The sequence below is a fragment of the Stomoxys calcitrans genome, chromosome 4 (assembly GCF_963082655.1).
Source record: "Stomoxys calcitrans chromosome 4, idStoCalc2.1, whole genome shotgun sequence".
Taxonomy (NCBI): domain Eukaryota; kingdom Metazoa; phylum Arthropoda; class Insecta; order Diptera; family Muscidae; genus Stomoxys; species Stomoxys calcitrans.
Window position 1 is genome coordinate 78,523,808 of NC_081555.1, and position 12,781 is coordinate 78,536,588.

Consider the following 12,781-nt stretch of genomic DNA (forward strand, 5'->3'; position numbering starts at 1 on the left):
TCACTATATACTTTCTTAACGATATCTCTATGGCAGTTGGTAAAGCCCTTGGATTTGTGAAAGGTTGGAACAGAGAATTTAATGGTACTTCTGTAACAAAAAATTTATACGCATCTCTAGAACGTTGCAACATTGAATACGGATGTAAAGTATGGGATCTTTATTATAATCTTATCTGTTCGATAGCAATTCCTTTGTTTGTTTTGCCTCCGAGGCAAAACAATATACATGTATATAGTAGTCTGTAAGGATATTTGTTATCTATAGACTTAGTAATTCAGCGTGATTGGCTAAACATAGTATTAGAGTACTCACCCTATCGAAATTTTTTCCATTCAACAAAAGTGGAAATATCGATGGATGTCGCACCTCTTCATTATTTTGTCTTAATTGTTTGCATTTTCCGTAGAAAAACTAACGCTTTCCATATAGGGAGATCGGTATCAGGCTAAAGACCGATTCGGACCATATTGGACACGTATGTTGGAGGTCATGGAAGAAGCCGTTGTACGAAATTTCAGCCAAATCTGATAATAATTACGCCCTCTTGAGAATCAAAAAGTCAAGATCCCAGATCGGGTTATATGACAGCTATATCAGGTTATATACTGATTAAACCATAATTGGCACAGTTGTTGAAACTTATAGCAAAACACCTCATGCAAAATTTCAGCCCTATTGGTAAGAATTGCTTCCTCTAGTGGCTCAAGAAGTCAAGATCCCAGATCGGTTTATATGACAGCTATATCAAAACACAGATTGATATGGCCCATTTACAATCCCAATTGACCTACAGTAATAAGAAGTATTTGTGCAAAATTTCAAGCGTGCTTTCGACAGACAGACGGACGGACATGGCTAGATCGACTTAAAATGTCATGACGAACAAGTATATATATACGTTATGGGGTCTTAGAAGAATATTTCGAGGAGTTACAAACAGAATGACGAAATTAGTATACCCCCCATCCTATGGTGGAGGGTATAGAAATAAAATTTTACCTATTGTATCGATAGTGTTAAAATTATTGATATTGGCGAAAACCATTCATTTGCTCTTCTTCAGTTTGATCACAAAATTTCATTTTGTTGTTGGTTTAACCAGCTTAGACAAATGTGTTTTTATTTCTTGCTTCTATTTCAAACAAAACAACAAAAATACCTTAAAGAGTCTCAACATTTGTGGTGTGTAAAATGTATCAAGGGGCCAGCTGCAATGATCGCGATTTCGGCCTTGGCCAAGGGCCTCGTCAGACTGCTATGCCACCAAAAGATAACATGCTTTCACCTACTCACTAAAAAGTGAGCAGTGCAATGGTAAAAGCATGCCCTCTAAATAAAATGTTGGGTCTTGTTATTCAACCTTTTCTTATAGCGCAGTAAGAGCAAGTTAAATTTTAACAGCCAACATCTCTTCAAAGAGACATCTAACATCAACAACACACACAAAGCTAAAGACTTATTATCCAGACAAACTTCGCTAGCCATAAAATAACTTTTCAATATGTTCATATTAACCACATATTTCTCGACGTGCTGATCGTGCTTAAACTTTTGATACTATACGAAAATCTTAAACTTTTGATACTATCGGTAGTGTGCCAGATCTATTATGGTTGGTCAATTTCTTGCGGTTGCCAAAATCGTAATCTAAATCAAATACAATGAAAAACAAAACCGAGCTTCCTCTTTAAACGAAAAGGTCGCTAGCTCGTGTTTATGGACAAACAAATTTAATAATAGCTCCATTTCTATTATTTACACTCAATTTCCCACAATTTTTATACCCTCCACCATAAGATGGGGGGTATACTAATTTCGTCATTCTGTTTGTAACTACTCGAAATATTCGTCTGAGACCCCATAAAGTATATATATTATTGATGGTCGTGACATTTTATGTCGATCTGGCCATGTCCGTCCGTCTGTCCGTCCGTCTGTCTGTCGAAAGCACGCTAACTTCCGAAGGAGTAAAGCTAGCCGCTTGAAATTTTGCACAAATACTTCTTATTAGTGTAGGTTGGTTGGTATTGTAAATGGGCCATATCGGTCCATGTTTCGATATAGCTGCCATATAAACCGATCTTGGGTCTTGACTTCTTGAGCCTCTAGCGAGCGCAATTCTTATCCGATCAGAATGAATTTTTGCGCGACGTGTTTTGTTATGATATCCCTCAACTGTGCCAAGTATGGTTCAAATCGGTCCATAACCTGATATAGCTGCCATATAAACCGATCTTGGGTCTTGAATTCTTGAGCCTCTAGAGTGCGCAATTCTTATCCGATTGAAATGAAATTTTGCACGACGTTTTTTGTTATGATATCCAACAACTGTGCCAAGTATGGTTTAAATCGGTTCATAACCTGATATAGCTGCCATATAAACCGATCTTGGGTCTTGACTTCTTGAGCCTCTAGAGAGCGCAATTCTTATCCGATTGGAATGGAATTTCGCACGACGTGTTTTGTTATGATACCCAACAACTGTGCCAAGTATGGTTCAAATCGGTTCATAACCTGATATAGCTGCCATATAAACCGATCTTGGGTATTGACTTCTTGAGCCTCTAGAGGGCACAATTCCTATCCGATTTGAATGAATTTTTGCACGAAGTATTTCGTTATGATATCCAACACCTGTGCCAAGTATGGTTGAAATCTGATAGCTGTCATATAAACAGATCTGAGGATTTGACTTCTTGAGCTTCTAGAGGGCGCAATTCCTATCCGATTTGGCTGAAATTTTGCATGACGTATTTTATTTTTACTTTCAACAACTGTGTCAAATAAGGTTCAAATCGGTTCATAACCTGATATAGCTGCCATATAAACCGATCTGGGATCTTGACTTCTTGACCCCTAGAGGTCGCAATTATTATCCGATATGCCTGAAATTTTGTACGACGGATCCTCTCATGACCATCAACAAACGTGTTTATTATGGCCTGAATCGGTCTATAGCCTGATACAGATTCCATATAAATCGTTCTCTCTATTTTACTTCGTGAGCCCCAATGGGCGCAATTCTTATACGAGTTGGCGGAAATTTTACACAGGTCTCCAACATAAAATTTAATTGTGGTCCGAACCGGACCATATCTTGATATCGTTTTAATAGCAGAGCAACTCTTTTCTTATAACCTTTTTTGCCTAAGAATAGATGCCGGGAAAAGAACTCGACAAATGCGATCCATGGTGGAGGGTATATAAGATTCGGCCCGGCCGAACTTAGCACGCTTTTACTTGTTTAAACTGTTAACATAAATATCTCTGCCAAAACACAACCCCAACTTTTAAAATTTTGCAAACATTTAGTTTGGAATAATAAAATAAATGAAATCTCTTACACAAGGCCTTGGGACATCTTCAAATAACTTTTAAATATTTATTTAGCCTTAAATATATTAGGGAGTATAGGATTTGTTGCACTCTACACACTTTCTCCCTCTTACTATCATTTTCCCTCTGCGCCCACCAATTCGTAAGGCTTCATGGCCATTGTTAGTTAAGCATATTTGCCTTAGTTTTTGTCTGCCTTGCGTTCTTTGGTAACCTTCTTTTGACATTTCTATGATGTGTTTTTTTCTCAACAAATTCCTTTGGCTTCTTAGTAATGAAAAAGTTTGTCATAAAGAAGTTCAAGGAAAAAATAACGTACTATTATGTATATGTTCTGTTGTTGAAAATAAACCTTTGTTGTAGGATTTTCCTATTCTTTTGTTCCTAAGTCTTCCTTTTACGTTTTTAAAAAAGAATTTCTTTTTAGTTTTTCATTTGCTCCATTGTAGGTGTTCTTAGAGAGTTTTTTTTTTGGAATATTACACAGACTTATTGCAAGTCATAAAGTAGAAAGCCGGGAGACCTAATAAGAACGTCCACAGCAAATTCTTATCGATTATCTATTGTATAAGAACATTAAAATTTAGGCGCAGTCATTTTTAATGTTTTTTAAAGAATTGGGTATAGAAAGAATTTATGAATGAGCAGTTGAAGGAAAAAATTTTTATATTAAATTTAATAAAAATTTCTTTCCAGTTAAATTTCCGATGAATTATTTGTGTTAAGAAACATCATATCTTTTTTACTTTGTCTCAAGTTCTAGCAAGAAAAAAAAATAATTCCGACTCGTTCTTATAAAAAAATAAAACTTTTGTTACTTAAATCCAGAAATTATGCAGAAAAATATAAAATGCTATTGAAAAAAAATAAGGGGTGATTTTTTAAGAGCCTTAAGAAAGTTTTCCAAAAAAAAACACATAAAATTCAGAAAAATGCATGAAATCTTTATTTGAATCGATAGTTCGGTCCATATAATTTAATGCTTGAAGATTATTTCATACAAATGTTGACCGTGGCTGCTCCACAAACGATCCATTCGCTTAGTCCAATTTTGGCATACTCTTTTCAACATTTCAAACGGTATCTCACGAATAAGTGCTTCTATGTTGTCTTCCAACGCGTCAATTTAAGCGGGATTGTCTGTATAGAAATGAACTTTACCATAGCCCAACCAAAAATAGTCTTAAGTAGATAAATTACACGATCTAGGAGGCCAATTGACCGGTACCGAGCGTGAAATAAAATGTTTACCAAACTCGACTCTCAATAAGTTCATTGTTGCGCGTGCTGTGTGGCATGTGGCACCGTCTTGATGAAACCACATATCATGCAAGTCAAGCTCTTGCATTTTGGGGCAAAAAAAGTTGGATATGATCTCACGATAGCACTCACCATTCACAGTGACGTTACGATTGGCATCATGTTTGAAGAAGTACGGTCCAATTATGTCACCAGCTCATAAACCGCACCAGACTGTGACTTTTCTGGATGTATTGGTTGCTCTTGCAATGCTACTGGCTGATCTCCATTCCAAAATCGACAATTCTGCTCATTTACGTACCCATTGAGCCCAGAATTAGAAAATAATAAGCGCGCGATGAACTTTCCCAACAGTGCACCCATTCTGATAATAAAATTCAATAATTTGCAAGCGTTGTGCGTTTGTAAGACTTCACTTGTAAGGTTCATGGTTAAATTATAGACCAACTTGCAGATGTTTGACAGTGAAACAAAACACGAAACATGTGTGAGCTGTTTAAACCAGTGTTGCCAAAAGATAATAGCTAAAAAATCACCCTTTAGTAACTTTAAATATATTGTACGATTTATAAACATAAGACGCAGCGGTTAAATCTTAACGCTGATATTGCTTTCTTTTTTATACCCTACTCCACCACTGTGGTACAGGGTATTATAAGATTGTGCACTTGTTTGCAACGCTAAGAAGGTGAAGAGCTAGACCCATTGATAAGTATACCGATGGACTCAGAATCACTTTCTGATTCTATTTAGCCATGTCCGTCTGTGAGTTCATGTATTCTTGTAAGCAATATGCAGGTCGTATTTATTGTTCAATCATCATATCTCTTTTTTTGCCCAAGGACGAACGCTATTGATTTTGGTAAAAATCGGTTCAGATTTAGATGTATATATATTTATATATTGTCCGATTTTATAATTGTGGGGTATTATATAGTCGGCCCCGCCCGATTTTTGCCTTTCCTTACTGGTTTTGTTTAATTTTAGTTTTTGATGAAAATCTTTGTATATTTAAAAGTCCATGGCCTAAGTTTACTCCATATTTGAAAATACAATAAATTTTTTTCTAAAAATTGCTGTTTTTCTCTTCCAAAAATAAAGGCAATTTAATGAAATGCCCTGAAAATATGCAACAATGTTTTGATTATTGTAATTTATTTATGTTTACCAATTATATCATAGCTTCTAAGTTTCATTTCATATTTGACCGCTTGTATATTTAATTAAATTTCGTTTTTGTTCAAAATCCATTGCGGGGCAAATTGAAATCCTTTTTTGTGTCTTCACTTTTTCCTCTCAATTCATTTGATTAATTTGCCGTTTCGGCATTTTTTGACAACAACATCATCATATTTCAATTTATTATTTCGTTTTCAATTAAAACGAGATTTATTACACTTTTTCTCAAACCCAGGTTGCAGACTGTGGAACAACAAAGAATTGAGTACAAATATTGGTTTTAATAAAACATTAACCCACAATTGCACACACACACACACTCATCCATAAGAAGACCCGGAACGCGATATACAAAAGGAGTCAAACCCAAACCAACCCGACTAAATCGAAAACAAAAAAATAAATATTAAACTTTTGACACACTTCCGTTTAACCTAAAAAGCATGAGCAAACACATCGTGCGAAAGACAGACACTCAAAGTTGAACGGACAGACATAAATTGACTAAAACTTGCGCCATCTCATGGTCTTTGTTTGCCTCCACTGCTGTATCCTCATGCCTCGCCATTGATGGGTAAACCCGCAACCCAACTAAAACGCATATTTTTGAACAAAACAACCATAAATATTTTTTGTTTGCCTCTGCAAAATATGAATATTTGTTGAAAGCGTTTTCGGAAGCGTTGCGTTATTGGCTTGGCGTTGACTCTGGGATCCTACCTGTTTCTAAAGCAATATTCATGTTTATTCAAATAAAATGGTACGGGTCAAGGGGCAGAGCAAAAGTTTGCACTTTACTGGTTAAGCGTTTAGTTTTAGCGTGTAATAAATTATGCGCAATAAAATGGAAACGAATGAATTGCTCGAGCAGAAGTGCTGCTGCCATTACAACGCCACCACCAATCCATTAGGAAAATAAAATGCAAACGACTTAAAAACGACCCAAGGAAAGCGAAAATGATAAAATGCCTATCATAACGATGAGGCAGAAGGGTCTGCTATGGAAAACCAAAATGGGGATGTCAAAAAATATAAGCGCAGCGAAAAAAAAATGTTTAGGGCAAATAATAAAAGTCAATGTGAATAAATGTGGTAAATCTTTATTTTTTCCGGATCAAAGAAAATTTTGCAATTAAATTTTCTTGAGAATTTCTCATAGCATATTTTTGATTAATTTAATTTAATTTAATTTTTTGTAAAAATTCTTGATTTTTAGATAACAGGATTTTCTCTCAGCCTTTTTTCATGGAAAATATGCAATAATACGATCGTTTAGAAAAATTTTGCAAAATATGATCCTTAACCAAAGAAATTGCTAATTCATAATTCTCGGAAAAATGTTGCAAAATTTCAAAATCAAAATAATTTGTTGATATTCTTTATATGTATATGGAAGGTTTGGTTACCGTAACATTTTCTATGGAAACTACTTTAAACAAACCGTCTTTAAACTGAAAAATTTTCCTTGTTTCAAAAATTTGAGCCAAAGATTACGAACTTAATTTAAAGATGACCAACTTCCAACTTTTTAAGCAAACACTACCTTAGATGAAAATTTGTTCATAGCATATATTAACGATTTTTATACCCTCCACCATAGAATGGGGGTTAACTAATTTCGTCATTCTATTTGTAACTCCACGAAATATTCGTCTAAGGCCCCATAAAATATTCTCCTCTCTTGTCCTACGTCAATGGTTGCTACCAAAGACGTGCTCCATTCATGCAGTTGTAAAAAAATATATCGATAACTTGTTAAAACATGACTAAAAACGGATGATTTATATTTGCAAGAAACACAAAAAAGAAGTGAAGAAACAACAGGACGTTTTTCCAAAAAAACAGCAAGGCCTTTGTTTTTGGCAAATCAATCTAAAGCACGATTTAAAAAAATGATACTTTAACACTTGCTGGTGTGCCATAGTTGAGGTTTAGTTCAGTTGAGTACTTTTCATTTTTTTTGTTTTTATAGCCAATATTGAATGTCCTTAGCATTTATTGGCAAAGTTTTGCCAATGCAAGGCAATTTGAAAAACGACAGCTCGACGAAACTATTGCCTATCTTGGAGCGCCACAGTCAAGTGCACGTTTCAGTGCATACTTTAAGGCTGCAAAGTATACTTTGCACTACACATGCTGTATGTAGCAGCTGCATGATTTATGGGTGGAAATTTGTTCTGGTTTTATAAGTGGACGTTTTGCAGGCATTTGCATATGTTAATGCGACCCGGATTTTTTGTTGGATAAGCAAATTTAGCCTGCTGATTTCTCTCTGTACTAGAAAGGCAAATGATTTAAAGGCTTTTGATGGCTTTGGAATAGAAGATACATACACGGCTATAAGAACTCCAACTAAAATATGAATCTTTATAATAAATATCCTTTTCTTTTTTTTCTTTCTTTAACAGCTGTAAGCTCTATGAAACCCAACATGGACACCACAAATTGCATCCTAGTCCAAGATGTTAAATCGCAACCGCATGATTTACACGGCAATGCTAAAACAAACATACTCAACGGTAATAGCCTACAACCCACTGCCTATCCCACAGAAGAATCAATACAGACCAGTACCTCGGACCACAGCTCAAGCACTGGTGGTGGCGGTGGTATGGCAATTGGAGCGGGAGGCTTCCAAAATTTGGCTCCCTCACTGCAGTTGCAACATCAACAACAGCTCTTGCTGCAGCAACAACAACCGCATTCAATCAATCAGCAAATTGGACTGGGCATAAACAGTAACATAATGTTGGGTCAAGATGCCACTTTGCCCCATCTGCAGGACCAATCGTATACGGCGCAACAGCAACAACAGCAACATCACCACCAGCCTCTGCTGAAGTGGCCACAGGTAGTCGAACTGAAGGATTTCAATGAGCTGTACCATGCCAATATACCAGCCTATCAATTCTGGACTCTGGAATTCCGCAACAAACATCCGGCCTTTGTTCGCTTCAATTTCACCCTGCCCTGGGGTGCAAATTTTGCCGTTTATTCCCGTCGCAATGTGGCACCATCCGTAACACAATATGATTTTGTTGAATTTATCAAAGGTGGTCGCGTCGACAGTCATCTACGACATAGACGTAGTGCAGCCAATGCAAATGACTCCACGATGTACTCGGAGCGCGAGTTCAACAAAGATCTGGATGAGAATGGCGATTTATCAATGGAAACAATGTCCGCAGAACATTTGCAGCGTTTGTCCCACCATGGAGTTTTTCGTTTGCCCTCAGCCGCGGCTAGGCGACATTACTTTAATGATGGCAATGATGCTTTTGACTCTGATGAGGATGATGTTGATTTAGCCGCCGCCGATGAGGATGATGAGGACGATGTTACTCCTGCTGTTGATGACAACAACGATTCATTTGAATCATCGTCCTCGTCATTTGAATATACGGGAGATATTGAAACACCACTGGACACGGGTAAACAATATGCACAACGTTTAAGATATCGTCAGCATCGGGCCAAGCGTTCAGCGGCAGGCATGGATGGTGGTCTACCAGCGCTAGATATGGATACGATGATGGTAAACGTTTCCCTATTGCAATATTTGGACACGGGTCTATGGTTTATTTCCGTCTACAATGATGAATTGGTCTCACACTCTGTCACCCTCATTGTCGAAGAAGCCGAGGGCGTCAGTACCACTTGCCCCAATGATTGTTCTGGGCGCGGCAGTTGCTATTTGGGTAAATGCGATTGCATTGATGGCTACCAGGGTGTTGACTGTTCAAAAAGTAAGTATAAAATAATAAAATAAGAAAATTAGTCAAGGCAATTTCATTGCTGATGCTTGAGTTATTTTTGAGTTGCAACATATTACGGCTTATTCGCAAGGTTATGGAATGGAATAAAAGCAAAGACTATTGATATATATACAGGAGGCGTTTGCAGAAAACTTTTCCTGTAACTCAAAGAGTTTTGGCCCATTATTATCTAAAAAGTATGACTTTTATATTTTGAAAAAAAAAAAATTATCCCTCCATCTAAATTATGGGAAATTATTTTCGGGTGTCAATACGGGTTTTATAATCAAATAGTTCCTGGTTTACTTAGAAAAAGAATTTTAATAAAACGGATTGACTAGAAACACTTTTTATGTGCATTTGTCCTTTCATGTATTTTTATACCCTCTACCGTAGGATATTGGTATACAAAACTCGTCGTTCCATTTGTAACACCTCGAAATATACGTCTAAGACCACATAAAGTACATATATTCTCGTTCGTCATGACATTTTAAGCCGGTCTAGCCATGTCCGTCAGTCTGTCCGTCTGTCGAAAGCACGCTAACATTAGAAGGAGTAATAAAGCTAGGCGTTCGTCCTGTTTGTAACACCTCGAAATATGCGTCTAAGAACACATAAAGTACATATTTTCTTAATCGTTATGATGTTCAAAGTCGATCTAGCTATGTCCGTCCGTCTGTCTGTCGAAAGCACGCTAACTTTCGAAGGACTAAAGCTAGGCGTTTGAAATTTTGCATAAATACCTCTTATTAGTGTAGGTTGGATGGGATTGTAATGGGTCTTGATTGCTTGAGCTTCTAGAGGCCGCAGTTCTTATCCGAGACAGTAGACTTGGCACGGTGTAGGTAATGCAACATGCTTCCACTCTTGCAAACGGAAACTATACCCCATAGTGGTACTACATATTTATGGTCAAACGAACACAAAATTTCGATTTTATTGCGACATGTCGAAAAAATGCTGCACTTTTTTGCAAAATCGAAATCAACATAAGTTTCGTATTCTACAATATTTTCAATTATATTTCATTTCATCCCCTTACTATACCGATAAGTCAATTTTTTGTTTGAAAAAGGGGTTGCTTTTTAGTCAGGCGGCCTAAGACACATACATAAATCTGAAAAGCTGAACCAGGGTCGATCCTCTGCGCCTTCTTTCACCCTTTTATATGAAACCTTTATTACCATGGCCTGTTAATAAGTCATGTTGGGAGTGGAACGGCCTTCAGTCATTTCGACTCGAATGTGGATATCAAATAATCTACTCCCAAATACCTTTCATATGAGCCCCATATTGAATGTTTATATCATATTTATACTCTACTCTCAAATACATTTTGTATGAATCCCATATTACTCTCGTCAGTTAGTAAGTCCATTTTGGGATGTGGGACGGACTCACAAACGCTTTATCACGAAATGGAATGTCAATTTAGTGCTTTACACTCAAATAAATTTCATTTGAGCCCCATGTCATGGTCGCTAAATATATTCGATTTGGGGATGTTTTGGGGCGATCATATCAAATTTGGATACCAAATTTTTATTTTCAGGCTAATATTTGGTTGCAAATAAAATTTCCCTGAAATCGTCCATATCATCTTCGAGATTTGGGCGGTTTCAAAATTATGGCAAGGCATCCCTATTTTAGCCGGGGGGCCAAACTCTGTGTTCTGTAAAAATTACATGAAAATCGGTTCAGCCATTGTTGAGACAATATGGATAGACAAACCCTTTTTGTTACTTTTATAAATAAGGAAAAGATTACCATGATCGCCTTGTTATTCTACTTATCTTAATCTATGTTTCTGTCCGCAATCACCAAATCTCCGAAAGAATGAAACTATCCTCTAGAAATTTTCATGGACACTGCTTATTGATGCGAATATTAACCCTATTTTGAAGAAATTTGGTATATTAAGAACTCCTTGGTCTTTGTTTAACAACGAGTATGTTTAGTACATATATAAGTAAGGATCGCTCAATTTCAATCCAATTTGGGTAGAATTTGATATAAAGCATACCTAATTAAATGTCATTCAGATAAGAACATTAATAGTTAAACCCCTTATATTTTACCAATTTGACATTTTTTAGCTTCAGGAAAGAAAAATGTTTGTCCGATTCGGCTGGCCTCCTTAGCTTTTTTCTCTGCTAAATCAGCAAATTAAAAACAAATTGTGCACTTTCCTTTAGGGCACTTTATGGCGTCTTTTGTAACATAAACATTTAAAGCATACCTTGGGGGGTTAACTCCACCCGAGTGCATTTACTTATTGTAATGAAATTTAAAGTCATTATTTATCACCTTTCCGACTGCCAGTTACGGCAAAGAACAAGGAAAAAACAAGGAGAATAAACAAAAGCTGTCATCGTCACCTGTTTTTCTCTCAAACTATTGCTGGCTTGAATGAAAACAAACGAACAAACAAGGACACGAATAAGGACAAAAGCTATGTTGTTTTCAACAAATTTCTTGCAACAACATATCGCACATAGCCAAAAACAAACATATATATATATATATATATATACGTACATGCATAGAACATTTGTGATTTTACCTGAAGACAGACCCCAGGATGGCGACCACTAGGACGAAGATGACGACATCCTTACAATACTTGCAATAACTTTTTTTACTGTTGTTGTTTTTGTTGTTCTCCAACAGTTTTCTTCATTTTGTTTATGTTGCTTTTTTCATGTGTGTGTTTGCGAGAGAGTGTTGTTGTGTGCCCCAAATAAAATCAAACAAAACAAACAACACATAAACTAAATCCTTTTTCTTTGCTCCTCTTTCCACCCTTGCAGGCGTTTGTCCAGTTTTATGCTCAGCTCATGGTCACTATGGTGGTGGGGTGTGCCACTGCGAGGAGGGCTGGAAGGGTTCTGAATGCGATATACCTGTGGGTGAATGCGAAGTGCCGAATTGTTCAAGTCATGGTCGATGCATTGAAGGTGAATGCCATTGTGAACGTGGTTGGAAAGGACCTTTTTGTGATCAACGTAAGTATGGCAAACGATTTACAAATAAACGCTTACAAAAATTTCAAAAACGAAAGAGAAAAACATGACTAGAGGGCCAAACCAACAAACGCCCCATACGTAAACAAGTAAGAAGAACTTTTGTTTTGGCTATCTTTACACTTACGAAAAAGTTTGCCATAAGACAAACATTTAACAGCAATTCTTTTTTTTGCAAAAGAAAAATAAAATACCAGTAAGTGTTTGCAAGATAATACAGTA

The 12,781-nt window shown here is 36.6% G+C and overlaps 1 protein-coding gene across 2 annotated transcripts in view; it reads left to right on the forward strand.

The window, feature by feature from the left end:
• LOC106086554 (teneurin-a) overlaps nt 1-12,781 on the forward strand; it is a 1,121,402-nt gene that overhangs the window by 903,865 nt on the left and 204,756 nt on the right. For both annotated transcript variants that reach the window (XM_059366919.1, XM_059366920.1), the window contains 2 exons: nt 8,187-9,524; nt 12,347-12,541. In XM_059366919.1, coding sequence (XP_059222902.1) covers nt 8,187-9,524; nt 12,347-12,541 — 1,533 coding nt within the window. The remainder of the gene's footprint in view (nt 1-8,186; nt 9,525-12,346; nt 12,542-12,781) is intronic.